General features: G+C 53.5%; 1 protein-coding gene across 4 annotated transcripts in view; it reads left to right on the top strand.

Annotated features, from left to right (window-relative positions):
- The window catches only part of COL22A1 (collagen type XXII alpha 1 chain), a 258,118-nt gene that overhangs the window by 146,351 nt on the left and 84,970 nt on the right, over window positions 1–26,797 (top strand). For all 4 annotated transcript variants that reach the window (XM_058699180.1, XM_058699178.1, XM_058699179.1 and 1 more), the window contains exons 26-39: window positions 1,368–1,421; window positions 2,363–2,416; window positions 6,023–6,067; window positions 7,296–7,358; window positions 7,777–7,830; window positions 11,167–11,208; window positions 13,903–13,935; window positions 17,867–17,920; window positions 18,312–18,365; window positions 19,102–19,155; window positions 20,418–20,471; window positions 22,005–22,058; window positions 24,970–25,074; window positions 26,294–26,338. In XM_058699180.1, coding sequence (XP_058555163.1) covers window positions 1,368–1,421; window positions 2,363–2,416; window positions 6,023–6,067; window positions 7,296–7,358; window positions 7,777–7,830; window positions 11,167–11,208; window positions 13,903–13,935; window positions 17,867–17,920; window positions 18,312–18,365; window positions 19,102–19,155; window positions 20,418–20,471; window positions 22,005–22,058; window positions 24,970–25,074; window positions 26,294–26,338 — 765 coding nt within the window. The remainder of the gene's footprint in view (window positions 1–1,367; window positions 1,422–2,362; window positions 2,417–6,022; window positions 6,068–7,295; window positions 7,359–7,776; window positions 7,831–11,166; window positions 11,209–13,902; window positions 13,936–17,866; window positions 17,921–18,311; window positions 18,366–19,101; window positions 19,156–20,417; window positions 20,472–22,004; window positions 22,059–24,969; window positions 25,075–26,293; window positions 26,339–26,797) is intronic.

Raw genomic sequence — 26,797 nt, 5'->3', positions numbered from 1 at the left:
GCAGGTCCGTCGGTGGCTGTTGATGGAGGTCCCCCAGGCAGCAGGGACCGTGATGGCTGGGATGTCCGTGTTCTCAGCTCTGCTGAATCCCCTACGATGTGGGCCGTCCATGCAGGGGTGTGATGCACACTCGGGGGTGAACTGATCCACACCTAGAACACCTGCTCCATTGCAGTGTGACCGGCAAACATTCACGAACACACAGTTAATGGCAGCGTCACCAGTGGACTTTTTCCTCACGTGGCGGTGTCCCCTGAAAGCTCAAATATGTTAACAATCCCACCTGATCTAATGGGTTCGTCAAAAAGTATGTGTGTTGGTGTGAACGTTCAGAGGAGGGGAGAGAGTCGTAGGCAGGGGAAAAAGTATTTGAAGGCATGGAGGGTGTCGAGGGGGGAGGTTGTGGCCACTGAGAGTTTGGGGTGCTACTTGTGGATTCAGTGTTTGCTCCTCAGTGAGCTCATACTTCCACGGAGGCCAGGTGAGCTCTCCTCCTGCCCTTCCAAGGGCCTTGACTCCTGCGAGCCCTGCTCTGGGGAGGCGGGGCTGCCCTCCCAATAGGCTGCCAGCCCAGACTAGAGATGCCAGGAAATAGGGGAATCTTAATTTGGGTGTCAGGAGACCTCTTGGTGGAATAATGACCAGGTTCCCTAGAATAATAATCATTTTTGAATAACACTTACAGCTGTCAAAGTAATGACATGTAAAATGTCATCTTGAGGGGAAAGGATTTCCCTCTGTCATGGGGGTGTGTGTGTACCTGGCCCACCACTCAAGGCTCAAGGAAAATCAGAAGAGCAAACAACTCTTAAATAGCAGAAGGCGGAGCCAGGCAGCGAGGGGTTAAAAGCCCACGTGTCCCCATCACCAGGGCGGGGCCTGGAGTCCACCCCTCAGCCCTTGGGACTCTTTGTCCCTGTGCCTATAACACCAGCTGTCCTGTCGGACAGGATGGGGGAAGAGGCAGCCTGTAGGGAGGAGAGGACACAGAGCCCCTCAGTGTGGCCCTTAGAAAGCATAAGGCAGACTTGGTGAATGCCAGGCCGGGAGACTGGGAAGGGGGGACATGTTGGTGGAGATTTCCCAGAGAGAGAGGGAAGAAGAAAGCAGAGGTAGTGAAGGACCATCGGCCCCCTCTCGCCCACCACGCACGTCCAGAGTGGCCGGACCCCGGATGCTGGCCAGAGGGTGAGGGCCGTCTCCCTCATCAGGCTAGTGTAGGCCAGCCTGGCCCCACAGAGACGGCGGCACACTGGCAAGAGAGCCCCCCTGAGGAGGCGGGGTGGCCCCCAGCGGCTGGCCAAGAGCCACTCGGTGCATTCTCCCGAAACATGTGTCTTATTTTGCTCTTTTTCACTCTTGACCAGGGCCCACCTGGAAAGGACGGGCAGAAGGGAGCCCCAGGCCTGCCAGGACCCAAGGTTGGTGTGCACGGGGGTGGCCGGAGTTTGGGGCCCAAAACGCAGGAGGAAAGGGATGTTGGATTGCTGGTAAATTCTAAAATACACCGATGGCTTGGGGCCTGGATCAGGACTCAGGAATATTGGGGTTCACCAGGTCAGACGTGGGAAAGTCCTTCACTTCTGCTTAGGTGACTGAGCCAGACAGAAGCATGTGGAAGCCTCGGGCTTTCCCACAAAGTGTTCGGAATACGTCTGTATTTGTGGGGAGGGACAAGGTTGGGATACTCGTAACCTAAGAGACTTTAATTTTAAAAATATTCTGGTGCGGCTCATCATGGTAGGAACATTAGGAAAAGAGTCAGAGGTTAATATCATAAATTTGGGAAGCAAGTCCCCCGTTCGCACGCTGCAGGTGAACAGTTACAAGAGCACAGCATGAATATTTGTGCCAGCCAATTTGATTCCTTCCCACCAAACACACGTAGGCTCAGCATGTATGCCCGTAACCATCTGCAAAATGCAGCCTTTCGGTATTACGGGAGCATCCTTCATCCTTTTCAATAAGTACCTTACAACCTCCACTTTTTCCTGACCAAATACAGAATAAGCATGCATTAACTTCATTCCATGGGTATTTAACGTAAATATTCTCCGTCTGTCTCCCTTGGTTTTCACGACGGAGGAAAGGGCTAAACGATGATCTTGCAGTCTCAGAATCGCTCATGTGACCTCTTCCGTGCTCCCAAGTCTCTCAGTGAGAGAAAAGCACAGTTTTCTACCCAGTTATGTTTCTGTAAAAAGAAACCCAAAGCAGAGGCCTGGAATGTGGAATCTGAGAGGTTGTACAAGCTGCCACCCCAGTACGAGTGGTTCTCCTCCTGAACCAGACGGTGACTAGCACTGAGTGTGTCCCCCGAGCCTGGCCCTCTCCTGCCAACCTCTCTCTGCATTCCTTACAGGGGCAGCCAGGAGAGAGAGGGGAAGACGGTCTGCCTGGAAAACCCGGCCCCAGGGTATGGACCCCGCCTCCTCCCCGCCAGTGGGCTCTTCGGAATGGGGTGTTTAGGCTGTGTGTGAACCACAGTTGACGGTGTGAGTGGTCTGGCAGTTGGGGTCTGGTGGCCCCCGGGGCTCGGGCCCCACAGGGACAGACACAGGCAGCGGGAATGACCACACCACACCTAGGACAGAGGGAGGAGGGCCAAGTGGGTTCCTAGGGGGACCTGTAGCTGAGGGGTCTCAAGAAGAGCTGTGGCCTTAAGAAGAACTCATCACTGTCCAGCTCACCTGGCAGTGAGGAACAAGAGGGGCTTCTCTCTGTCTGTCTGTCTGTCTGTCTGTCTCCCTCCTCCCCCCTCTCCTCCTCCCGGGGCTCTGGTGTCCCTCCAGAGCTCCCTAAAGCCTGGCCCCTACTCCTGGCTGATGCGGTCTGTGGCATCCAGTCCCCACCTCCCACCCTCACCCCCTGCTCCATGGTTCCTGCATGTCGGGGTCTGTGGGGGAGGCAGAGGCCACTTCCCGTGTCTTTGGACAGGGCATCTCCTGTGGGAATGGGGACCCCAGGTGCTGCGTTTGGATGGCTGGCCCTTGGAGCCCCACCTCTTGGGCTAGAGTCTCCTTTTGTCTCGAGGACCAAAGCTCAACATCTCAGATTTGGCCTGGGCTCTGAATGCAGTGAGCACAGACCATGTGGCGTGTGTGTGTGTGTGTGTGTGTGTGTGTGTGTGTGTGTGTGTGAGAGAGAGAGAGAGAGAGAGAGAGAGAGAGATGTGTCAGTGTGTGTATGTGGGGTGCATGTGTGGTGTGCAGGTGCAGGTACTTTGGCTCTAGGGGAGTCTGTAGAGACAAGAGATTGCCCCGGGCACTGCCCCTGCCCCTCCCACCTGCACTTCGCTGGGCTATGAGCTAGTTGAGGGCAGCAACTGTGACTGGGTCTTTGTCCCCTCTGCTCGCCCGTTCCCAGCTAGGGTCAGGCATTTGGCAGGTGCTCAGTAAGGGTTTTCTGCATGGAGGATGGAGGTCACCTCAGCCCAGCAAGAACACAGGAGTGGCCCGGACTCTACAGCTGCCCTCTGGAAGGCAGGACCCCGATCACCCTGCTGGCTGGGGAAGGTGTTCTTGGGCCAGATGCGGGGCCCCTGGCATTGCTTTGCTTTTTCATAAAGTGGCCGTTCTCTAGAAGACCAAAAGAAGCCAGAGGAGAAAAAGCAGGTTAGAAAGCACCTGGCTACGTCAAGCATACCCATGTGCTCAGATGTGGACAGAACCTCCCGAGGTCCACCAGGAAACCTCCTGTTGTCTGGATTCCAGACTCCAAGGACTCCACCCTCATGCCCCTGTGAGCTGTCCTGTTACCACTCACAAGACGGTACTCCTTCGTACTTTAAGAAGCAACATTTGCATTTAAACAATGTGCTTGCAACGATTCCCCAAATCCCTGAAATATCATAAGTCATGTGCTGCATTGTGTCCATGCATGCCCCGAGGTGGCTGTGTGGGGTGAATGTCATGGTCTTAAAAACACCTTTCGGTGTTTGGCTGAAATTCTACCCTTTTCCAGAAAGGACTTAAAACACTCAGGTTTGCTGGCTTGACCTGGCAGATCGTGTGCTGTGAACCATACTTCAGTGTTGTGTTTTCCCAACTTTGTAAATCGGTGAGCCCTCCCGAGCTTACACGTGTGAATTCCCACACTCTGTCCACTGGGCTTCGGATGCAGTCTCTCCCCTGTGCACACGGGTCCCCAGAAGGTGGCCATCGATCACATCACGGGAAGTGCTGGGATGAGCTCAGAGAGGCGCCTTCAGGGACTTCTGTGGTCTCTCTGCCTGCGTGTTTTTGGTTTCTCGTGGTGACTGACTGGAAGATTCAAACAGCCAGGCCTACTGCGCCAGCTCACGTGTTGGTTTTGCACAATTTCTAGTGCAAAATGTTTAAAACACTTCTCTGGGAAGTTCAAAACTATGAATGTGTGCAGTTTTCGTACTTTCTACAACGTCCTGGGTAGCCTCAGAGAGGATCTGGCCTGGGGTCTTGTTAACTTTATTTTGACAAAATGCCAACCGAAGATTAAAATCTTCCGAGGAGATTACGGATAAGTGGTGGACGGCGGGCTCATGCGTCTGTCAGGGGACGGCCCTGGCTTGCAGGATCGACCTTTCGGGTTCACGTCAAGAATTCAAGATGCTGCCCAGTCCTCCGTCCATTGTGCCTTTGACTTCGAGCTCACGGCACGGATTCAGGAAGCGCTTCCAAAGCCCTTGAAGACGTCTTGTAAGCAAACCCAGACCCTCAGTGCCTTCCTCAGCATGTGAGAAGCAATTCCCACAGCGAGGATGTTGCCGTCCTGGTAGATTTAAAGTGAACGTTTGAGTGGCAGGTATTTGCACAATCTCGGGCAGCGCGGTTCTCGCTGATGGTGCCTGTAAACACCGGGAAGTCGGGGGATGGGAGCGTGGGGAGAGTTTCGCTGTGCCGATTCCAGTGTGAGTTCCCCTGCTGGCACCAGACCTTCCGCATCAGGTATTGCTGTGTTGTTTAATGCTGAACAGTGTTTTGGGTTACTTTTTTCTTTCTCTTACCCTCTTCTCTGAGACGAGGGGATGGTGGAGGTCTTCCCTACCAACTGAGTCTGGCGTAGCTGCAGGGGAGACCATGATGGGCACGGAAATCCACTCATTCATTCATTCATGTGCCCGTTCACTTATCAGAAAACCACGTTTCCTTATGGAAATCTACGCCGATAGCATAATGGGTGTCAGAAATTGTCCAGAGTGGTTCTCAAGACGCATTGTCGGTTAGAAATTACAGTCCCTCCCCACCAGCACACACACACACACACACACACACACACAGATTTGAGTCAGTGATTTATAGGGAAACACAGCAGCTGGATGCGTTGGGATCAGGGAACAGTCCCCTCTGGGCCTGTGGCTCCTTCTTCAACCCACTGCAAAATGCTAATTAGGAACCTAATGGCTGAGGACTAAACGTCATCCCATCTGCTGGAACCAGTGTGTAACTGTTTGGGGGGCTGCTTTCTGGTTTACCAGAATTTCACCCAAGACTTGGTTTTATTGTAACCCAGCATGGGAGCTAGCAAAGAAAGCTCTGACCCACCTCCAACCCTGGGGCTGCCTGTCTGAATGGCAACCATAAGACAGTGGTGAGCATGGACGTGTTCATCAACGGCTTCTCCCTCATCGCTGGACCCAGCATGGGGCCTGGGCTCCCCTACAGTTAGCACAGCTCAGAGCTGGACGGACCTATGAGTCCCTGATTTTGGCCCCTCATTGTTCTGAATTGTAGGCTTTTCGATTCAGGATGAATGGGTTCACCTGCGTAAACTCTGTTGGGACGATCCAAGATTCTAGCAGGGGTTCTCTCTGGGGGAAGTGAAAGACGTTATGAGGGAGTGTGGAAGGCCTCCCTCCGGAGAGGCCGGGCGCTTGGGTTTCCACAGCCTGCGCGGCTGCATAGAGCGCGGGCCGTAACCCTGCTATGTGCGTGCCTGAGAATCCAGAGATGCTGCTGTGAACGTGTGGGGCCAGCGGGGGAATGACCACCATCTCTGCAAATGTCTGTGGGACGTGACGGTGTGTCTGTTATTCTGTCTCCAGGGTGAAGTTGGGGAGCAGGGCCTGGCAGGCCGACCTGGAGACAAGGTCTGTTTTTTTTTCTTTCTTTCTTTCTTTCTTTCTTTCTTTCTTTCTTTCTTTCTTTCTTTCTTTTCTTTCTTTTCTTTCTTTTCTTTCTTTCTTTCTCTTTCTTCTTTCCTCCTTCCTTCTTTCCTTCCTTCCTTCCCTTCCTTCCTTTCTCTTTCTTTTTTGCTTCCTTCCTTCTTTCCTTCCTTCCTTTCCTTTCCTTCTCTTTCCTTCCCTTCCTCCTTCCTTCCTTCCTTTCTTTCTTCCTTCCTTCTTTCCTTCCTTCCTACCTTTCCTTCCCTTCCTCCTTTCTTCCTTCCTTCCTTCCTTTCTTTTTTTTCTTCCTTCCTTCTTTCCTTCATTCCTTCCTTCCTTCCCTTCCCTTCCTTTCTTCCTTTCCTTTTCTTTCTTTCTTTCTTTCTTTCTTTCTTTCTTTCTTTCTTTCTTCTTCCTTCCTTCCTTTCTTTTTTCACTTTCTTCCTTTTCATCCCTTCCTTCCCTTCCTTCCTTTTCTTTCTTTCTTTCTTTCTTTTTCCTTCTCTTTCTTCCTTTTCTTCCCTTCCTTCCCTTTCTTTTTTCTTTCTTTCTTTCTTTCTTTCTTTCTTTCTTTCTTTCTTTCATTCTTTCTTTCTTTTTCCTTCTCTTTCTTGTTTTTCTTCTCTTTCTTCCCTTCTTTCTTTCTCATTCATTCATTCATTCCATTCTTCAGTCAATGCATTCTCTCATTGTGATGCCCTAGGCTTGTATCAGTTCCCTCTGGGGGCTCACTTCCTTCATCTCACGCATTCATTTATTTACCCAATGATTATCAGCATGTCCTATGCATCCATCACTGTGTTGGGCTCACAGCCATCAACCAAGAGCAATGACCAGGTGCAGTGAGTGGTGATATGCAGGTGTGGGTGGGAAGGCAGGAGGGAGGCCCCTCACTCACACTTGGGGAATGTCGGGAAAGATGACAAGGAGGTGTCATTGTGTCAGAGTCCTAAAGGACAAGGAGGAGGAGGAAACACCCAGACAGGTGTAATGGGTTCCTGGTGATGAAATGGGCTGAAGTGAGAAAAAGCTTGGAGACACCCCAGCGAGCAGATTCTCTAGAACCACTCTGCTTTCCGTGTCGTCCCCACTGAGCCACAGTCTTTGGGGACAGGAGAGCAGCGAGGGGAGAGCACCATCTCGTGCATGGCCTGGCGCACAGGGGAGCCTCAATGAGCATTGAGTGAACAGGGGTGCCATGTTTTTTCCACAGGGAGAGGCAGGTGTCCCTGGTGCTCCAGGATTTCCAGGCGTGCGGGGACAGAAAGGAGAGCAGGTAAGTGACGAACCTCTCCTGTGCCCCTGCAAAGCCGCCCCCTCTGGAGTTCAGTCCCTGGAGCAGTGGGTGGTCTTGGCTGGGGCTTGGGGGTGTTTCCCCAGGTTTATGGAAGAGAGAAGGTAGGGGACCAAGCTTCTCTGGTGTGTCACCTGTGGCAAAGGGACAGGGACTGAGAGATCTATCCGCAAAGGGTGGACCATCTTCAGATGGAATTGATGGGAACAGGGCGGGACGTCATGACAGGTGCCTCGCCCCTAATGACAGCCAGCCGCCCAAGTTGGGCCTCACCTTGGCGTTTACTTCCAAGGCAAGAGCGGGTCAAGAAAAAAGGGATTTTGCCCAAGGTCCGCTTGCTCTTATGGGGAAAAGGCAGGTGCTGAGATCTGGTGTTTCCCAGTTTCATCTTTCACCACAGGGCGAGAAAGGGGAGCTGGGCCTCCCAGGCCTGAAAGGTGACCCAGGCAAAAAGGTAGGAGCTGCTGCTGGCCTCCTGGTCCTCAGTGACCCGAGTCGCCCAGCCTTCCTCGTGAGCATGTGTGTGGTGCCTGCCCTGTGGTGGAGAGGGCGCGTCTCCGAGACAAAGCGGTGTCTGGCTTGCAACCTGGTGGCGCCTTGTCTGACCTCTCTGTGCCTCGGCGTGCTGGCTGGACACGCTCCGCTAACCCTTCCTCGGAGGGGAGGGCTGCTGGGAAGCGTGACTCCTGTCCTGTGTGTGAAGTGAGGTGCCGTGGACTCGATCGGGACAACCCGACGGGGGTCGTGTTACCAACAGCTGCCCAGATGAGGAAGCTGAGGCACTGCAAAGTGGCCACATCGCTCTCCCAGGGGTGCGCGAACAGAGCATGTTGCTGTCAATCCCCAAGCCCCGGCAGCCGGTCGGATCAGCGTCCTGGCTCCTTGCAGGGCAGAGCCTCTGGACGGCCTGGCCCGTGGGCGCCTGAGCGACACCCACGGGGGCTTGTGTCCCCCCCTTCTCCCGCACAGTGGTCCCCCCACCGTGTCCCCTCCTGTTTCCCGTTCTCGGTCCGCCTGTCCTTTCTTGGCTACCAGAGGGTCCTCCCACCCACTTCCCTCTTGGGCTGGAGGCTGAGAGCTGTACTCTAAACAGGCCTGCCATCTAGAAACGGGCAGGGCATCGTGCTGTCAGTTTTTCCAGAATCGCAGTTTTCATTTGTGAAACTCATTTCCAGGATGCAAAGGACTCAGTGAGACCATAAAGCTCCTTTTATTGCTTTCGCAGAACAGTCAGGCCCATGGCAGAATCACATTCACACGTCCAGAAAATCTGGCCTCTCTTTTTCTTCAGAGAAATAGGTGGCGATGATAATTCTGGTTGAAAATCCAAAACAAGACATTAAAGTGACACTGTCCCCATCCGACTGTTTCTTGCACGTCACTGCCTCTGCTTGCCAGTCCGTTCCTGGCCACCATCCACGACGTGCGTTTAAACCCCATGGCATCTGGAAAGTGGGTACAATCATCTCCTTTCTCAGCAAGGGCTGCCGAGGGCTTCACGTTTTCCTGCAGGAGCTGGGATCAGAACCCACCCGTCTAGTTAACTCTGGCGCTCAGGTCTTTCTGCAGCCACGAAGAGGGGCCACAGGGGTCTTCCCTGGCCACCTGCTGTTCCTTCCTCCTCACCTTCTCCCCCCCACACAGCACTGGGGAGGGGCTGGCTGTACCCGAAAGGCAGTCTTTAGGTCCTCTGGGTTGGAGACACGTTTCTCCTCCAGTCCTCTCCTCAATAATACACACCCACACATTCCCTAGTGTCGACATAAAACGAACAAACCATTTTTTAAAATTTTAAAGAGGAAAACAGTTTTATTCAAGCCCAAGTTAGGACAGCGGCCTGGACACATGATCTTCACCAAGAAGAGAGTGCTCTAGGGGACAGACGTGCTGCAGGGTTATAGATGACTTTACAAAAAGGGTTACAAGTTGTCATGACAAAGGACGTTCCAGGGAGTTACAGACTTTCTCTTGTGGTTTTAGTATGTGCAAAGCTGTATGACTTTAATCTTACCGGAACCAGGGGGGTTTATTGTTTTTCCTACCTTTATGTTTGGAATGCTTTTTTCTGGTTATTGTTATTTTTTAACAAAGCAGATGTATAATATGTGCTGGGGAAGAAATAGAGCCCATGCTCTGAAGGTATTCTGAGTCATTTTCATGTTGGTAAATGTTAAAGTGTAGCTTCCTTGGGAGCCCGGGGCCCACACAAATGAAACATTGAAAATTTCCTTTATCACTGGGAAACACTCAACTTCTGATTATTTGGACTTTTTCTGTGGGGTACACTGGGTTAAATGAGATTGCTTCTGGAGCATCAGGAAGTCAGTGTCAGGAGAATAACTGGGTCAAATCATGTAATGCAAATAGCACCAAGAAAATGTTTTCCTTTAAAAACAAAACAACTTCTGGAACTTCAGCGAAGGCAATGCTACTTGGGTTCTGAGCTTAAAACCAGGCTCAGCCATGTGCTGGGTATGACTTCAAGCAGGTGCATGAATGTTATGTGTCATTATCCTTATTTATGAATGAAATGGGCATACCAAAGTGTCTGCATTATAGGCGTTTCTATGGAGATTAAATGAGTTAAGGGGTGCCTGGGTGGCTCAGTCGTTAAGCGTCTGACTTTGGCTCAGGTCATGATCTCATGGCTCGTGAGTTCGAGCCCCACATCAGGCTCTGTGCTGACAGCTCAGAGCCCGGAGCCTGCTTCGGATTCTGTGTCTCCCTCTCTCTGCCCCTCCCCAGCTTGTTCTCTCTCTCTCTCTCTCTCTCTCTGTCTCAAAACATAAATAAACATTAAAAAATTTTTTTTAAAAGTTAAAACATGTATAAACATAACCTGGTAACTGGAGTTAAATACCATATAACCATGGAAATAAGACAGAAACAACGTAACTATGTTTACCGTATTATTACTGTTTGCTAAGAGTGGCCTTGTCCCTGTCTAAGCCAGCTTTATTCATTCCTGTGTTCACTAACCACACATGGAAAGCCTGCCACAGTCCTGACCCTGGGCCACTCGGAACACGTGTGGGCACAGACATCCAAGTCCAGGCATCATGTGACACACGTGGAGTGACAGGCTTTGGGGACCGTGTGCTGTCTGTAGTCCCTCCTACATGGTGCTGCCCTGTGCCCCTCTCCCCTCAGGTCAAATGTGTGGATTTCCTCCCTACGGGGCCCCTGTAGAAGATGATCTCAGTCAGCCTCCATATGATATGAGCTGAATGTAGTATTATCAGTATATCGCAAAGAGGTAAATAAGCCCAAAGAGGTAAAATGATGTATAAAGTTGTAGATTGAGGTTTAAAGCTCTAGAGGCTTAACTCCCAGACCTGTGCTGTTTACAGGGATGTAAATGTGTCCCCTCAGCCCCCTGCGAAGAGCCCATCCCCTCCACACGGGCTGGGACAGGGCCCGTGGAGTCTGTAGGGGGCACATGTCTTTGTGCCCAAGGGCGCACAGTGGGGATGTTTGCTGTCTCGTGGGTTGTGGTGGCAGGAAGCAGCCTGCCATCAGCAAGAAGATGGTCAGTGGATCACTTTATCTCCGCATTCACACTGGAATAGCATCGAGTGATAGGAGTGATCGACAGCTGCCCAGAGTGGCCTGGATAATTCTCAAAACATAAGGTTTTCGTATGTCTGAAATAGTCTCTAATTTGGAGTCTGTCTTTCATGGTAGATACTGCGTGTGTGATTCTGTTGCCTGGGGAAAGGTGTCCCAGGATAAGCAGAGTTCGCTCGAGGATAAATGGTCATTTCTTTTCTTTTTTTTTTTTCTCATCCAGGGTGAAGTTGGTCCTGCCGGCCCCCCTGGGTTGCCTGGAACGGTAGGTTACACTGCTTCTCATCCTCTCCTTCTTTGAATCCCTAAGGCAGCCCCCCTCCCCCACTCTTCACTTAGTTATAGACATCTTTTTAATAGAGATTGCCTGTTCCTAGGTCTTGTGATCCAGAAATACATAAGCATCTCTAAGAACCACCTTGTACTTACTGATTTATTGCTTTTGTGCAGCAAGCACGGTTACTATTTAGCAGAACACTGGTTAGACACAGAATATATACCCACCTGTTACATACGGGGAAGTTGAGGTCCAGAGACAAGCAGGGGGAGACTTTGTCCAGAGTAAGACTGCACATGGATATATAACCATGACTCATGATTCCACCCCATGCAGGTATGAGGGCAGGCATCGTGATTGGTGTTGAGTAAGAGCATGGGCTTTGGAGCCAGGAAATAGTGGGCTTGAGTTCCTGAGTCCCTTATGTGCCATCAACCAGCACTGATCTTAGGTATATTGTTTAACTTCAAAGACCTCACCTTCTCATCTGTTACAAAAAACTACTATACCCAGCTATAGTACATTTCTAGTGAAAACTAACTGAATTAATACAGGGTATGTAGTATAGTTTCTGGTACATAATAAACACTAAATTAAAAATAACTGCCATATGAATATGGGAGCATATTTTGGGTTGTTTTTTTTTTTTTCCATCTTAATGTTTCTTCCCAGCCTTAGTAGTTTGTGCTTTGATCAGTTGATTTTGGGGAAGTTGAACATGGCTTCAGGGTTGGCCAGTTGCTCGATTCCCAAAGTAGGGAACTGTCTAAGTATGGAGGCCAGGAGATGAGAGCCTGAACACCCGGAAATCCCATCTGCAGGATGACAGAAAATCATAGTCTGTGTCGTTTGTGTTTGTTAAATCATTACTCCCCTGTTCAGTCTCCCCCCACATGCATGCCTGTCGGAATGAGACTCAGCCATTCCATAAGGGTGTTAGAAGAATCTCAGAATTATATTTAGAACCGCAAATGGTCATATAAAACTTTTGTGTGATACTGGAAACATCTGATGTTGGCAGGCATGCAGGGAAATGAGCACTATTGTGTTGTGTGAGGGCAGACTGGTAACACTTGCTTGAGGAGTTACTCAGTATTAACGTATCGTAAAGTGTGTGCTTGTAGCTTAGAAATGCCACTTCCAGGCATCTGTCCCAGAGAAGTGTTTGCACTGTGTGTATTTGAAAAAACGTGTACAGGGATGTACATTGTAGTTTTACTTATAATGAAGTATTATAGGCAACTTAACGTGGCAGAAAATGAAGTAAACCATAGGATATCCATATCCTGGAGTCCTAGTTTATAAAAATACACACACACATGCATGTGCACACACGCGCACACACACAATGTATGTGGCCTTGAGAAGATACTGGCACGCAACAGAGATGTGGTGGAAAACCCAGCATGGGCTGGGGGGCCCAGTCGGTGGGGCCACTTCCTGAGGCGCACTCACTGGCTGTGGGAGTTCCGTGAAGCAGTTTGCCTGTCTGCCTCCCAGTTTCTTATCCACACTGCAGGGAGAACAGATGATTGATCTCTTCATTACTGTAGGGAATATGTGGCTTTACACGTATATACAAGGACCAATAACCACGTGTTTGCTGTTGATATTTGTAGAATTCGTGTGCAAAGTCGTGCATTTTTATACATTCATAATTGTGTAAAAGTACTTAGAAAAACTTGCTACACTGGGAAACGGTGGTTTCTTCTGGAGAAGAGATTGGTATTTGGGGACATAGAGGCTAAGGTTAGGAAACTTGCTTTTATCCTTCTATTTTGACTTCATTGTGTTTTCAGACTAGAATCTGTGATGTTCTTTTGCCCACTCACTTATTTTTCTGAGCACCTGCTGTGAGCCAGGCACTGGTGGTGTTTGGACCCCACAGAGCTTCAGCCTGGTGGGCGAGACAGACTCTAGTCCCCTGGTGGCCCTGAAACACGTATACCACAAATTATAGGAAATGCCAGCAGGGGAAAGAACAGGGTGCAGTTAGGGAGAGTAACAAGGGGACCTAATTTATATTTGGTGGAGGGGAAAGGGGGTCTTGGAAGACGAGACGTTGAAAACAGCCCCAAGGATGGGCTGTGGTCAACCGGATAAAGGGAGGATGCGAGTGTGTTCCCAAAGGACAGCAGGTGCAAATGCCCTGTGGCTGGAGAAGCCATGGCATCTGTGAAGCGCTAATGGCAGCATGGACATGGGGTGGGGCTGGAGGGCCACGTGGCTCTATGTGCCCGGATAAGGAGTGGCCAGAGGGCGCCTCCCCTGGTTTCTTCTCACACACGTCATGCCCAGGGGATGCTGCTGGTGACAGACTCTGGGGGTCGGGGGCGATGTCCCAGGGTCCGATTACTCACAAGGATTCTCCATCTCAGCCCAGGGCACCCTGAACAGAGAAGGTTTCATCCCCACTTTACTGATGTGGGAATGGAAGCTGACAGATGGTCACAAAGTTTTAAGTGGGGGTGTGACTCCGGGTCCCCCATCTAACCACAGTGCTTTTCTGCCCTGCCTTGATCACCCCTCGGGGACTTGAAAGAAATATGTGATTGTACCCGTCAACACGAATCATCACTAAAGGAAATGCTGGGGCTGCGTTCTCCCACGTGGTCAAGTCTCTTAGAGGCAGGTGGTTAAAAGCAAGTCACATCTTTCTCATTTCTGTGCTTTCCTTTTCAGACGCCCCTGTTCACACCGCACCCCAGGATGCCAGTAAGTAGCAGCGGCCCCTGGGGGCTGCAGGTGCCCTTTGGCCAGACCTGCACTGCCCACCTGCTCTCGCTCCTGACTTAGCCCCTCCACACGGGTCTGCAGGGTGGCTCACTTCCAGATTTGTCCAGACAGCTGGGCGGTGGCGGGGGGGTGGGGAGGGCCAGCCCTCTCCTGGGGTAAGGTTGGGTCTCTGGTGCCCAGAGAGCCGGTGGTCGGGAGGAGAGCAGGTCAGGTGGCGGTGGACTGAGGAATCCCAGGGAGCATTGCCGAGGATGTCGGCCTGAATGGGTCCCAGAGACTGAAGCACACTGGGGGGACCCGGGTCTAAGAGAGGCCGTTCGGAGGGAGGACAGTGGAGACCCAGCCAGCTGCAGGCTGTGGCTGGTGCACGGAGCTCTTGTGGCTTCTCCCAGAGACTAAAACACTCAGCAAGGAGGCTCATCATCGTGGCAGCCGCGGGGAAGCCTTTCCCTCCTCTGTCCATGAAAGGCTCTCGAGAAAATAAGCTTTTCCAGGATGACCTCTGCTCTCGGCAGCACTGCGGCCCGAGGCGTGCACCTGCTTGTCCCCTTTGCTCTCAGGACGGGGTCCTCCTGTGGCTGCTCCAGGCCGTGTAGCCGCTGAGAGCCCACACACATCCGCATTTCAGTGGTTGCTTTGTGGGAGCGCTCGGTGTTGAGCGTATATGACTTAGAAAGCTGCAGCGTATCCTATATATGTGGGGAAAGATAGGAGCTGGGGCAGCGAGCCAAGGAGCAGAAGGGGCGGAGCTTGAGCGCATCCCGCGTGGCAGGTGCCGGGCTGCCAGTGCTGATGCTGTCCCTGAGGGAGCTGCACATGTGCCCCGTTTCACAGATGACGACTTGTGGGTCAGAGGAGCTATGCAGGTTGCAAAGCACCTGCCTGGGAGATAGGCCGTGAGATGGGTTGTGGGCTGCAAGGACCTGCCTGGCCACAGCGGCTGTCCCCACCTGCCGAGGAGATTCAGGGCTTGCCCAGGTGGTGGCCGCCCACATCACAGCACCCCAGTGTCTGCCTCTCCCAGGACCACCTCTCCTGGTCTCCGTCCTCTGGGTCTCTCTCCCTCAGACCTACCCTGAGCCCCTCCAGCTGGAGACAAGCCTGCAGAGGTGGCCCCTCCTTAAAGGAATCACTGCCTTAAAGATGATTTCCAGGGTATTCCAGTTGGAAGGCTCATGAGGGAGAGTCTGGGCCTGCCAGGCCTCCCCTTTGGACCCCAATTGCGACACTTCCTGTAGGGTCTGAGCCTTTCGGAGATCAGGAAACCACCTCAGGTGCAAAGTGAAGAAATTGTGTCTATGGGGGAAAAAAAAACGGTTCATTGTGGATTATTGCATGAGTCTCCCTGGGACCAGCCTTGTCGCCATGGTAACTGTACTTGTGTTGATGGTTTTGAAAAGTGATGTTTGACGTCTCCTTGCTCTCCTGAGGCATGCTCCCTTTGAGTCCCTGCACATGGCACAGGGTGGCAAAGTCCCAGGCATAATTAAGCAAGGGAATAGAGAAGGCTGGGAGGAAAAACCCACCTCCCTCTGTCTGGGGATGGAGAAGGCTGCTGGGGCTGGCTGGGGGTGGCACCCGGAGAGGCTGGGATGCCGCGTGCAGGTCTGCGGAGGGGACCCGGTCCTTCACTGGAGGAAGGAGGGACAGGCAGCCTCGGGCTTGGGGATATTGCAGCTAAGAACTCAAGAGGGTCTTTGTAAGGGGTGGGCAGGGGGTGCTGGCAGGTGGTGAAGAAGCAACCAGCTAGGAAGGGTCTGGTGCGGCCTGACTCCACCCTGTCAGCCTGCAAAGGAATCTGCAGGATGCCAGCCCAGTTGCAGGATGACACTGAGCCCAAAGAGGGTGTTGATGTGGTTGACGGACTCACCGGTAGGGGGGGCAGCCTGGAGGAGAAAGGAGCCACTCACACCCGTGCGTTCAATGGCTGTGGATGAGTACCCACTATGTGCTCCTGGAGTGAAGGCTCTGCTTCCTGACTGATCCCCAGGCTGGGGCTGAAAATGGCTTGAGCACCTTGTCTGTGAGTCCCCAGGGGTCCCTCCTGTGGCCTGATGACCGCCATCTACAGTCCCTTCCTCCATCTTCTTCCTACTGCATCACCCGAAAGAACCCCATTAGCCCTTTTGTCTTTGTGGGTTGTATTGCCAGTGACTGGAGGACCAAAGAGTCTCGGAAGTCCCCACAGCAGGGAGGAAAGTGTGCTGGCAGGAAAGTATTGCTGTCCCTGGTGAGCAGAGCTGGAGTGTATGATGAGCTGGTTTGCTCCAGAGGAACCAGTGAGGTCACACCTGTGTGGGTGCCACGGAGCACTTTGCAAAAGCCACCTCATTGAATCTTGGCCACGACCATGCAGATTCCATGCCACACAGGATGCGGAGAGAGAGAGAGAGAAAACCAGCCAGGACTGTGCAGATGCTAACTGGGCGATCCACCAGTCGCTTGGGCGAGGAGAGCAGGTGGGAACCCCAGGCAAGGTCTCCGGAGTCTGCCTGTGCCCGGGGAGAGAAAGCAGGCTGTCTTCCGGCTTCTCCTGCACCTGAAGGTTTAGGACTAGCCCACCCCAGGCTCCCTAACTCACACCTTAGAATTTGCCTTCTAGATGCTTCCAGGGGCCTCCCCAGACTTCCTGGTCTCTGGAGCCTTTGCTTTCAAATTCCCTGCCTATGCGGGCCTTCTTTATACCTTCCAGGAAGTACTCATCCCAGTCTCTCCTGCAGCCTTCCTGCAGATGGGGACCTGGGGTCTCCCTAGGCAGCCCGTGGGACTCAGGGACAGCACTGGGTCCTGCTCCTTTAGAAGGAGCCGTGCACAGCCCTTCTGATGCACAGGCTTCCATCATTACCCTGCTGTCTCTAGAGAGCTCCACAGACCACCCCCCCCCACACACACACACACACTTTCCCCTCTGGGGCTCATCTCTGCTGCCCCTTCTCTGTGCTTTCTCCGTACCTCACATTGTGTGAGATGGAGAACTTGCCTGTTCATTTTGTAGATATGGTCACAGAGGACCCTATGACTAAATACTCTGCCCGGGGTTATAGAGCCAGCACAGTGGAGAACAAGTTCTAAGCCAGTTCCTATGGAGCTGAGGCTGTTTTCACCACGGTCCACTGTCTCCATCCATCTCCCATCCTGGCCCTTCAGCCCTGAAAGGTGGAGGCCTGAGTGCTTTCCAGGGCCGCCCTTGATGGAGACTCCTGTCTGCCCACCTTCTCACGGTCACTGGCAAGGAACAGGGTGAGGCTCTCTTGTCCCTCCATCCTTCCTGGGAGGTGTTGGGAGCCCTGGATGGGACACCAGCAGATCAAGAGAGTGACCTGTCACCTCGCCTATTAGATGACTCGATCCTGGGCAGCCCCCGATAGTGCACACCTTTTCCTGGCTGTGGCCCACCTCTTCTTCAGCAAAAGCTAGACACGCCGATCCAGCCATCGAGGGTACAGCCTTGAGTCCACAGTCTGTCAGGTCCCTTGAGCAAAGCCTGCTCCCCAACTCCTCCATCAAGACAAGGCAGGGGTGGGGCTCAGGGTCCGAGAATCGCCTTTCCGCTCAACAGTCCCTCTATCACTATTGACGGTCTGCATGTGCAAGGCTTGGGGCTGGAGGGGGTGGGAAGGACAACAAACAAGGGTCTAACTGCTGTGTGACAGGTACTGCGGAGAAAGACACTGTGACGCGAATCCTTGAGTTTGGGGTAGCTTCCCTGAAGAAGGGATTCTTGATCTTGGATTTGAAGGATGAGAAGAATCATCAGAGTCCAAGGTGGGGGGCGATAGGGGAGAGGACCCCAGGCAGAGATAACAGCCTTTGCTAAGGGGTCAGGTGCAGAAAGCGGACAGGAGGGGCCGGTGTGGCCTGATCTGGGCACAGGGCAGGGTACGTGTGCTGTCCTCTCCTTCGCCAACAGGGAGAACGAGGGCCGAAAGGAGAGAAGGGTGATCCCGGCATGCCTGGCGAGCCGGTGAGGGCCCTGTACCCTGTGTTCTGCACCCCACGCACCCCCCGCCCTGTGCACCTGGTCGCAGGGCATCCAAAAGCCATGTGACTGCATGTCTGAACTGCATGGTCTACTCACAGGATCCCCACTAACTGAATCCAGCCCCTTCCTCCTTCCTCACAGCTCCAAGGATGTCCCCACCGTGGATCCCATACCAAACCCACTGCACGTGTCCCCACCCCACCTGCTAGGAACCAGGGTGACCCCAAGCCAGACCCACTGCCTTTGTCCCTGCCCCACCCCACCTGCTAGGAACCAGGGTGACCCCAAGCCAGACCCACTGCCCTTATCCCTGCCCCACCCCACCTGCTAGGAACTAGGGTGATAACCTAGTTCCTTGATGGTTCCATTGCAGGGGTCTCAAGGCCATCCTGGAGAACTGGGGCCTCGGGGACCCATCGGAGCGCCGGTAAGAAACCCTCTCTCTGACTGTGGGCTCCGAGTTGCAGAAAACCCTGCCACCCTCTGTCTCTCCCTGTCCCCAGTGGCCCTGCCTGCCTGGCATTTTGGGGCAGCCCAGCAGGGGGCACTACCACAGATGCTGTGAGCCCAGCGCCGCCAGGGGCCCTCATAAGGCACCCAAAATGCAGCTCTGGGGGTGGGCGCTACCTCTGGACCCCTGGATGGGGAAGTGATGCTAGGACACGGGGTGGTTCAGATGCAGGAAAACCCTCCCACCCTCCCCTCTGACTGGCGGCTCTGGTGTATCTGCTGCTGGTGTGGATTAGCATTTTTATTTTGTGGTTATTTTTCTCTGCTTGAGCTCCTTAACTGCCTCTCTCTCAGGCACGTTCTCTGGAGAGTTCCCTTTGGACTGACCTGTTTGGGCTCAGATCCCAGGGGTGCCAGTGGCTGGCTGTGTGCACCTGGGCCGCCTTGTTCCTCTGAGCCTAGTTTACATAAGGTGTCTTTGCGAATACCTATACCCGGGGGGGTGGTGAGGCCGGAATAAAATAACCACAGGCTGGGCTCCAGCGGATGGACAGACGGCCAGGAGGTTGTGATTTCCACGTGCTGTGGACTCTGCTCCCTGCCCAGTACCCATTAATGGATTCTGATAAGCAGGGTGTCCCTGAGATGGTCCCACATGGGGACAAGGACAGCTTCCCCATGATGTCTCACTGCCCCCTTTGTCTCCCGGGCAGGGTGCCAAGGGACAAGAAGGCCCCCGGGGGGCACCTGGAGCGGCTGGAAACCCTGTGAGTCCTCATGCACTTCCCGGGGGGCCCGCAGAGGGAGGCTGGGCCCGCATGTGCCCTGGGCTCTGGGCTGACTGTAGGGAAGGGCCGAGTGGTCGGCCAGGGCTGGGCACCTTGGAGCAGCAAGGACCAGGAGCGACGTCCTGGTCTCTGCAACATTATTCGCGCTTCAGGGCTTTGTCTGCAAGCCCAGCCCGTGACAGGAGTGTCCTTCCACACGTGTGGGGGATGCACACGGACACACAAACACCCCCTCACACTTGCACACATTCTGAAACCAGGGCGCACCTGTACTGTGATGCACACGCTCCTACAGAAACTGTCAGCACGCGGGCATGGCTAGGGACACATGCAGACAGGTGCCTTCATGCACAGGCCTTCTGAACTCTCTGCCACTGTGCCTGGTCTCCTGCGGGGCCGGGATCTCCGTGGGGTTGGTGCTGGTGCCCCCGGGCTGACAGAGCTACTTGTCACGATGCCACTAGGGGAGCAGACCACCTCCGCACCGGCTCTCCCTGGAGCAGGAGTGGAAGTGACCACCCCCTTGCTCCTGGGACAGTGGGTTAGATGTACCTGGCTGTAGTGTGCTTGCATAGCCCAGGCCATCCGTGCACGTGGCCGAGGGGAAATGGGGTCAGCCAAGGGCGGTGACCAACATGGATGTCCCAGGGTGGGGGCAGATGGCAGGCTCCTCCCTGCCAGTCGAGAGAGCCCTGGACGGGGTGCAGCCTGGAGGGAAATGGAAGCTGCATGCAGGCAAGGAGGCCTGGAAGATACACAAGGAGCCTCCAGTCCTTGGAGAGTTCCCTGCTTCCCCATCTCCATGGTGTCGACCCCCGCACCCCCTCTCGTGGAATCTTCGTTAACCATGAGTGTTGCATTCGAATCCACTTCCTCCAGGAAGCATTCCCTGATGCATCCGTCAAAGTGAACACGCACACACGCATGCATGGGCACACTCACACGTGCACGTAAACACACATGCACAACACGCACCCTCCACGTCTGCCACCTCCGTGCCTTGGTCTTAAGGAACCTCCTGTTCCCCACGTGCGTGCCAGAATGCACTCACTGGAGGTCTGGCCAGCGGGGCACCGCACCATGCACGCGGGAGGAGGTCACCTTCCCTGTGGAGGGAACTTCGGGCCAGGAGCAGTTCAGCGAATTACCGTGAACGGAAGAGAAGGCGGGTTTACAGACACACTGGGGAAACCACCTGTAATCACTACGTGGGGCCTTTCTAAACTTCTGCCTCTGCATAGGGCACTCCTGGAGCTGCAGGCCTGCCTGGTGCCAGCGGCCCCCCAGGAAGCGCGGTGAGTGATCGGGGGAGGGCCGGGGCGCCGGCGCGGGTCGTGGGTCAGTGCTGCCCACCCACCAGGTTACCTTCTTTCTCCTCCCTGCAGCCCCGGGGGGTAGCCATCCTTCCTCCCACTTTACAGATGGAGAAATTGACGTCCCAGAGAAGGGCACCTAGAAAGTTAAGCAGCCTGAGGCTCTAGGTCGCTCATGAGACCGCCAAGTGGTAAACAGAGCTGTTGGGACTGCAGAAAACCACAGAAAGCCGCTAAGGGTCAGGCGTGTGCTAGTCGGCCCCCGAGTTTGCCGTTAGAAGAGACAAAACACACCTGAAAGGTGCAAAGGGGTCCTGACCCTTAGGGTCCCTCTGCAGGTCACTTCCCAAGGCCTCTGCTTTTCACCTTCTAAAGGGAGAGGGCGGCCGCCCTGGACGGCGGCTAACGGCGGTGAACAGCACCCTGTCCCCGGTGTGTGGAGTCCCCTCCCGCGGGGCCCCGCGTCTGCTGACGGGCTAGCTCCGAGAGCCACTGTAGACGATTTCAGCTTTAACGTTCCGCCATAAAACACCCGGTGGCATCTAGTCAAGGGCAACAGAGAATTTGTCTTCCTAAAGTAGATTGAGGTCAATCCTGTTTGGTCATCATCAGCCTTTATGGATCATACTCATAGCACTTTGGAGGACAAGTACGGGGCATTGTTACATGCCAGGCTCTGTTCTAAGCACTTTACGTGTGTTAGTTCACCGAACCCCTTCGACCCTGCGAGATGGATATGATCACCGCTTCCATTTTGCACGAGAGGAGAGGGAAGCACAGGGAGGCTGAGTCGTGTCCTTAGTGGTCGCCAGGGATGGTGCTGGAACCTCTCCCCATTTCCCTGCCTGCTGTCTGCTTCCAGGGACCAACCCTGCGTTCCTTAGCCTGAGGGTTTTCTCTGGCTTTTGGAGACCGCATTGTCCAGCCATAGGACACGTGGTTTTTAGCACCTCCGGAAGCAGCCCCTAGCTGATGGCTGTGTGGACACCTGGCTCCTTCCCCTGGGCAGCTCCGGAGGGCGCGTCCTGCCCTGGCCCCCTAGAGCGCCTGCAGGACTGAGCTCCAGTCACATAAACACGTGCTATCTGCCCATCCGCCCCATTCTCACTGCTCTGTTTCCCTACTGGGGTGTCCGTGGGTCGTTTGCACTGAGCCTTCTCTCAGAGTCAGGCTCTAGGTGATGTCAAGGACACAGGTGGAGCAGGTCCTTGGTGTGGAGCCTGTGTCCCTAGGTCACCCTCAGCCTCCCTGGTGTCCAGTGTAGGCTGCACCCTGCCCTCTTGAGAGCCACAGTCCGGGGTGGGGCAGACGTCCAGGCAGACTGGGCTCTGACACAGGGGTGTGTGAGCAGATGCGGGGTGGGGAGGCAGGGAGGAGATGGCCACCCTCTGGTGAATTGAGTCAGGGATGGGGAGCCCATGGGCACAGAGCTGTAGCCTTGGCATTGGATCACCCTTCTCTGGGGGTCACAGGCCATCTTGAACTTGACCATGTGAATAACCTGTCTGTTTTCAGGGCCCACCTGGCATCAGAGGCCCCCCTGGAAAAGATGGGGAGCACGGTGAGAAGGTGAGAGGGGGCTTGTGGTCAGCACGCGACATCTGTTTTCAGCTTCCTTTCTTTTCAGTTTATTTATGAGAGAGAGAGAGCGAGAGAGCGAGCATGAGCAGAAGAGGGGCAGAGAGGGACAGAGACAGAAGCCCAAGCAGGCTCTGCACTGCTAGCACAGAGCCCAGTGCGGGGCTCCAACTCCCGAACCGTGGGATCCTGACCTGAGCCGAAATCCAGAGTCACTCACTTAACCGCCTGAGCCCCCGGGGCACCTCCACATTCCCAGCTTCTTAAAAGGCAGCAAAGGTGGAGGCAGAGGGGAGCTGCTCAGCCCTGGGTTAGGGCACTGGGGTCAGAAGGGACTTTCCAGGCGGAGGAGAGAGAAGAGAAGGCTGTGCGGCCCCCTCTGGCCAGCTCACGGCAGACCTGTATGTCGGATAGGGAGACTGAGACTCTGAGAGAGCAGGAGATTCTCCCTACCCCCCACAGCGAGGTCTGCCTGACTTCAAATCCTACTTTCTCTCAGTTCGGTACACCAGCGTATCCATCCCATACCTCGTGTGCACACTTAAGCCTTCCCAAGTATGAGAAAGAGTGTTTATTTATTAGGGGCAAGAGAGATATGGTGTCTGCACGAGACATCAGCACCCCAGAGGCAGAGGAGGAAGGTGCCCAGCCTTTCAAAATCGGGTTTCACTTGCCTTCTAGAGCATGCCTCTGGGGTTTACTGCTGAGGGCCTGTGGCCGGCTTCCAGGGCGTGGAAACCAGGGTTCTGAAAATCTCACACAGGACAGCGACCCCCACCACATGGACGCAGATAATCCACCCGAACGTCAGTGTGCCAGTGTGGATACGACAGATCCTGGGTACCATCCGTGCACTGGGATTTTCTCATCTGTGAGACGAGGACAGTGACATGTTGGTGACAGGGTGTGAGGATTAAGTATCGAACTGGCATGCTGGAGGGCTCAGCACAGGGCAGGAGAGGAGATCCACTGTGGAGCCCGCCCTGCCCCCCATGAGCAGTGTCATGTCCAGGACAGGTGTCCTCTGAATGGCGGACAGTCCACAGGGGCCCCCTTTAGAACAAGTGCCTCAACATCTTGATCCCGATCCCTTCGAGTCCACACTTCACCCAGGACCTTTTAAAGGAGCGATCATGTTGTCTTTTCCATTTGGGCAGAATTAACAAGAGTAGATGTTACATTTACTGGATTTTAAAATACGTGTCGCAGAGAAAAATGGTCAGCCAACCTGTGGAACATATCTTGAGTTTTCGGAGTGTTGATGATAAGCCCTATAATAATCCTTATGTGGTGCAGGTGCTAATTTTTGTTTGGAAAGAAAATGCCATCGTAGATGGTGGCAGTAAAAGGAGAGCACCCAGAGGAAGCCAGGGGAAAAATAACCCTGGCCCATCTTCTTTGCTTTGCTTATACCACGTCTGAAGATTGAGCTCTATTCTGGACACGTTGTAAGTAGAGAACTGATGACCTGGAAGGGGGTGACCAAGGTGCTGGAGGCTTTGAGGTCCATTTGAGCCGAGGAGTAAATTAGTTGGCATATTCACCACCAGGGGGTGCCAGACACCTCTCCTTGGCTGAGCGGGAAGCCTGGGCTGTGGGCCCAGGCCCAGGGCTGTGCTAGGAAGGAGACCCGAGTGGTCCGCAAAGAGGTCAAAAGTCGTGGTGCCAGGACATGCTCTTTCTCTGTGTCACGTGTTCAGTGACTGGCCTGAGGTTTGGGGAAGCCGATCCTGCCCTAGGCTTGCATGGAAGTGCCCTTGCTTGCCCCCCGCCTTGGTCCTTATTGCAACCCCTGTCCATCAGGGAATGTCTGGAGGCATTCACACTGCAGCTCAGCCCAAGGGAGCCCTGCCCTGGAAGAGAAGCCCTCGTGGCTCCACCCACACGCCACAGCCAGGGATGCCACATAGGGCTGGAGACTGTGGTCCTGATGGGGAGCATGTGGGTGTGCATCGGCACAGAGAGGCTCGAAGCTCAGCTCCCTCCCTCCCCGGGTCCTGAAGCTCTCTCCTCTGGTTTCTCCTCCCCTGACTTCAGAGCCCTGAGCAGTGTTCCTATCTCTGAAGGCCTCCACTGTGAAGAGGGATTAGATTTTGTCCGTGGAACACCAGGCTTGAGGGTTGCATGTCCAGAAGACTTCTGAGACGGCACTCTTGGCTGAATGTAAAAGACACATGTGTAACAGGGCTGCCCAATAAAGGAATAAGGCCTAGGAAAGTGGTGAGCTCTCTGCTCTTGTAGGAATTCAAGCAAAAGTGGAAGGACCTCCCACAAGAGATGCACCGGATGCTTTCCCCATGGCCCTGGGTGGACAACTGGGCTCTAACACTGCAAATGTCCTGTCCATTCCCAAGTCCTGCCTTGTATTAGTTTACCAAGTCTGCTGTAACAAAGTGTCACTAGCTGGGTGGCTTACACGACACAGGTGGACTGGCTGATCATTCTTACCACGTCTGGGAGTCCTAAATCGAGGTTTCAGCAGGGCCGGTTCCCCTTGAGGGCCACGAGGGAAGGATGTCTTCCAGAACTCTCTCCTTGGCTTATTGATGGCTGCCTTCCCCCTGTGTCTTTACACTGCCTTCCCTCTATGTTTACCTGTGTCCAAATTTCCTCTTCTTACAAGGACACTAGTCATACTAGATGAGGGGCCGCCCTCCTCCAATATGACCTTTACCTAGCAACGAATTGCCTCTGCAAAAAAGATCCTGCTTCCCAACTGAGGTATGGGGGATTAGGACCTCAGCATAGAAATTGTGGGGGACCCAGTCCAACTTATTATATATGTCGTATAGAACAGTCAGAGCATCGCCAGGAAGCCTACCAGTTGGCTGGCTCACCCACCCCTGAAAAGCTTACCTTCTGCACGTCATTGATCCTGGAAACTGTCCACCTGTCTTCCCAGGGAGCAGCAGGTGAAGAAGGGAGTCCAGGACCAGCTGGTCCCAGAGGTGATCCTGGTGCTCCCGGGCTCCCAGGGATACCCGGACAGGGAAAAGATGGAGAGCCGGTGAGTGTCACAGCCAGGCGTTTCTGTGCCCATTTGACCAAGCTAGAATTCAAAAAGACAAGGGAAAAGGGGACAAAAAAAGAGAGACTGACCGACTCTCAAGGCTTAAGTGAGAGGGTCTACATAAATCCGTGGAGCATGGCACCGGGGAAGCATTTATTATGTTAACTACTGTCCAGGCACTCAGCACCAAACATTTAATCTTAACTACCCTGGAAGTGAGTGCTTCTTTTTTTTTTTTTTTTTTTAGCCCATTCAGGCTACTATAACACAAGAGCATAACTTAGTGGTCTCTAAACAACAAAAATTTATTTCTCACAGTTGTGGAGGCTGGAAGTCCAAGTTCAGGGTGTCCGCGTGGCCAGGTTCAGGGCCAGAAGACCCATTCTGTTTTGAGTTGCAAAATGCCTACTTCTCATTGTGTCCTCCCATGATGGAAGGGGTGAGGGGTCTCTCTGGAGCCTCTCTTATGAGGACACGAATCTCATTCTTGAAGGTTCCACCCTCATGTCCATGTCCTGAACACAAAAGTCCCCGCCTTCTAGTACCATCTCCTTGAGCCTTAGGATTTAACCTATGAATTTGGGGAGGACACAAGCATTCAGACCATAGTGGTATTATCACCCTTATACTATTGATGGGGAATATGAGGTTTGGGGAGGTGAATCACTTGCCAAAGTCACAGAGCGTGGCTGTGAACCCACAAGAGACTGGACCCTCACCTCTTCCTCCACTCTGGCTCGCTGGCAATACATGCAAATGTAGAGTTGTGATTTTAATTCTGGCCGTGCATCTGCATCCAGCAAAACCCTCAAGCCTGAAGTTGAAGATTCTTCTCATTGGCTCCCCCAGGTCTTGAGGTCATGGTAGACAAGAAAGAGACCAGGCTTTGGAGCCCATGGGCTCTGCTTTGAAGCCTGGCCCTGCCTGTCCTTGTGGGAGCCTTGAGTAGAAGGATCTTAAGTAGGAAAGCAGGCTAAGAGAAACTGGGATTTGCTCTGGGTCACACGGAGGCAAGGCGGTAGGTGGCAGGGTCAGAATTCACACCCAAGACACCTATAGCTCAGAAACCATCATTTCTTTTGTAAACAACAGGCCATGGTGAGACCCCTGTCTCTCTCGAGCCCGCAGCACAGGGCGCGCATGGCTTGGCTTGTGGAAGATGGTAGATGTTCATTTGTGGTCCTTTCATTGTCCTCATGTCATTCATTTCCCCCAGGGGCTTCGTGGGCCACCCGGATTACCTGGACCTCTAGGAACCAAGGTAAGTGTTTATCCAAGCAAATCATGATGCCACGGGCTGTCCTGCAAAAGGGACCGTGCACGATTGTATCGTGAGCATCTGTGGTCACTTCTCAGCTCCACAGTTAATCACATCTGCTTGACTGAAGACTCTACAGGGACACTTCCCTGAAGTTATCTTTACACTGAATCATTCATTCGTTGACTCATCTGCGCCCCGATCAGCAGTGAGTGCATTGATGAGTGTATCTGTTGCTCACATCCACTAAGCTGCTGCCACATGTTGGATCTTGAGGTGGGCCGTGGGACGGCACTGATGTATGTGACATGTCCCCAGCCCTCTGACAGCTCACCAGCCAGAGGGGAAGGCAGATGATTGAGTAGGCAAAAGCAGACCAGTGCTAGGATAGAGGGAGGCTTGGGGCATAAGGGAGCTCCAGGGAGGCTCCCCAGCCCAGCCTGGTCGGACTGGAGAAGGCTT

The sequence above is a fragment of the Neofelis nebulosa genome, chromosome 14 (genome assembly GCF_028018385.1).
Source record: "Neofelis nebulosa isolate mNeoNeb1 chromosome 14, mNeoNeb1.pri, whole genome shotgun sequence".
NCBI lineage: Eukaryota > Metazoa > Chordata > Mammalia > Carnivora > Felidae > Neofelis > Neofelis nebulosa.
Note: the sequence above shows the minus strand (reverse complement) of the source record. Positions and strands in the feature narration are given on the sequence as shown.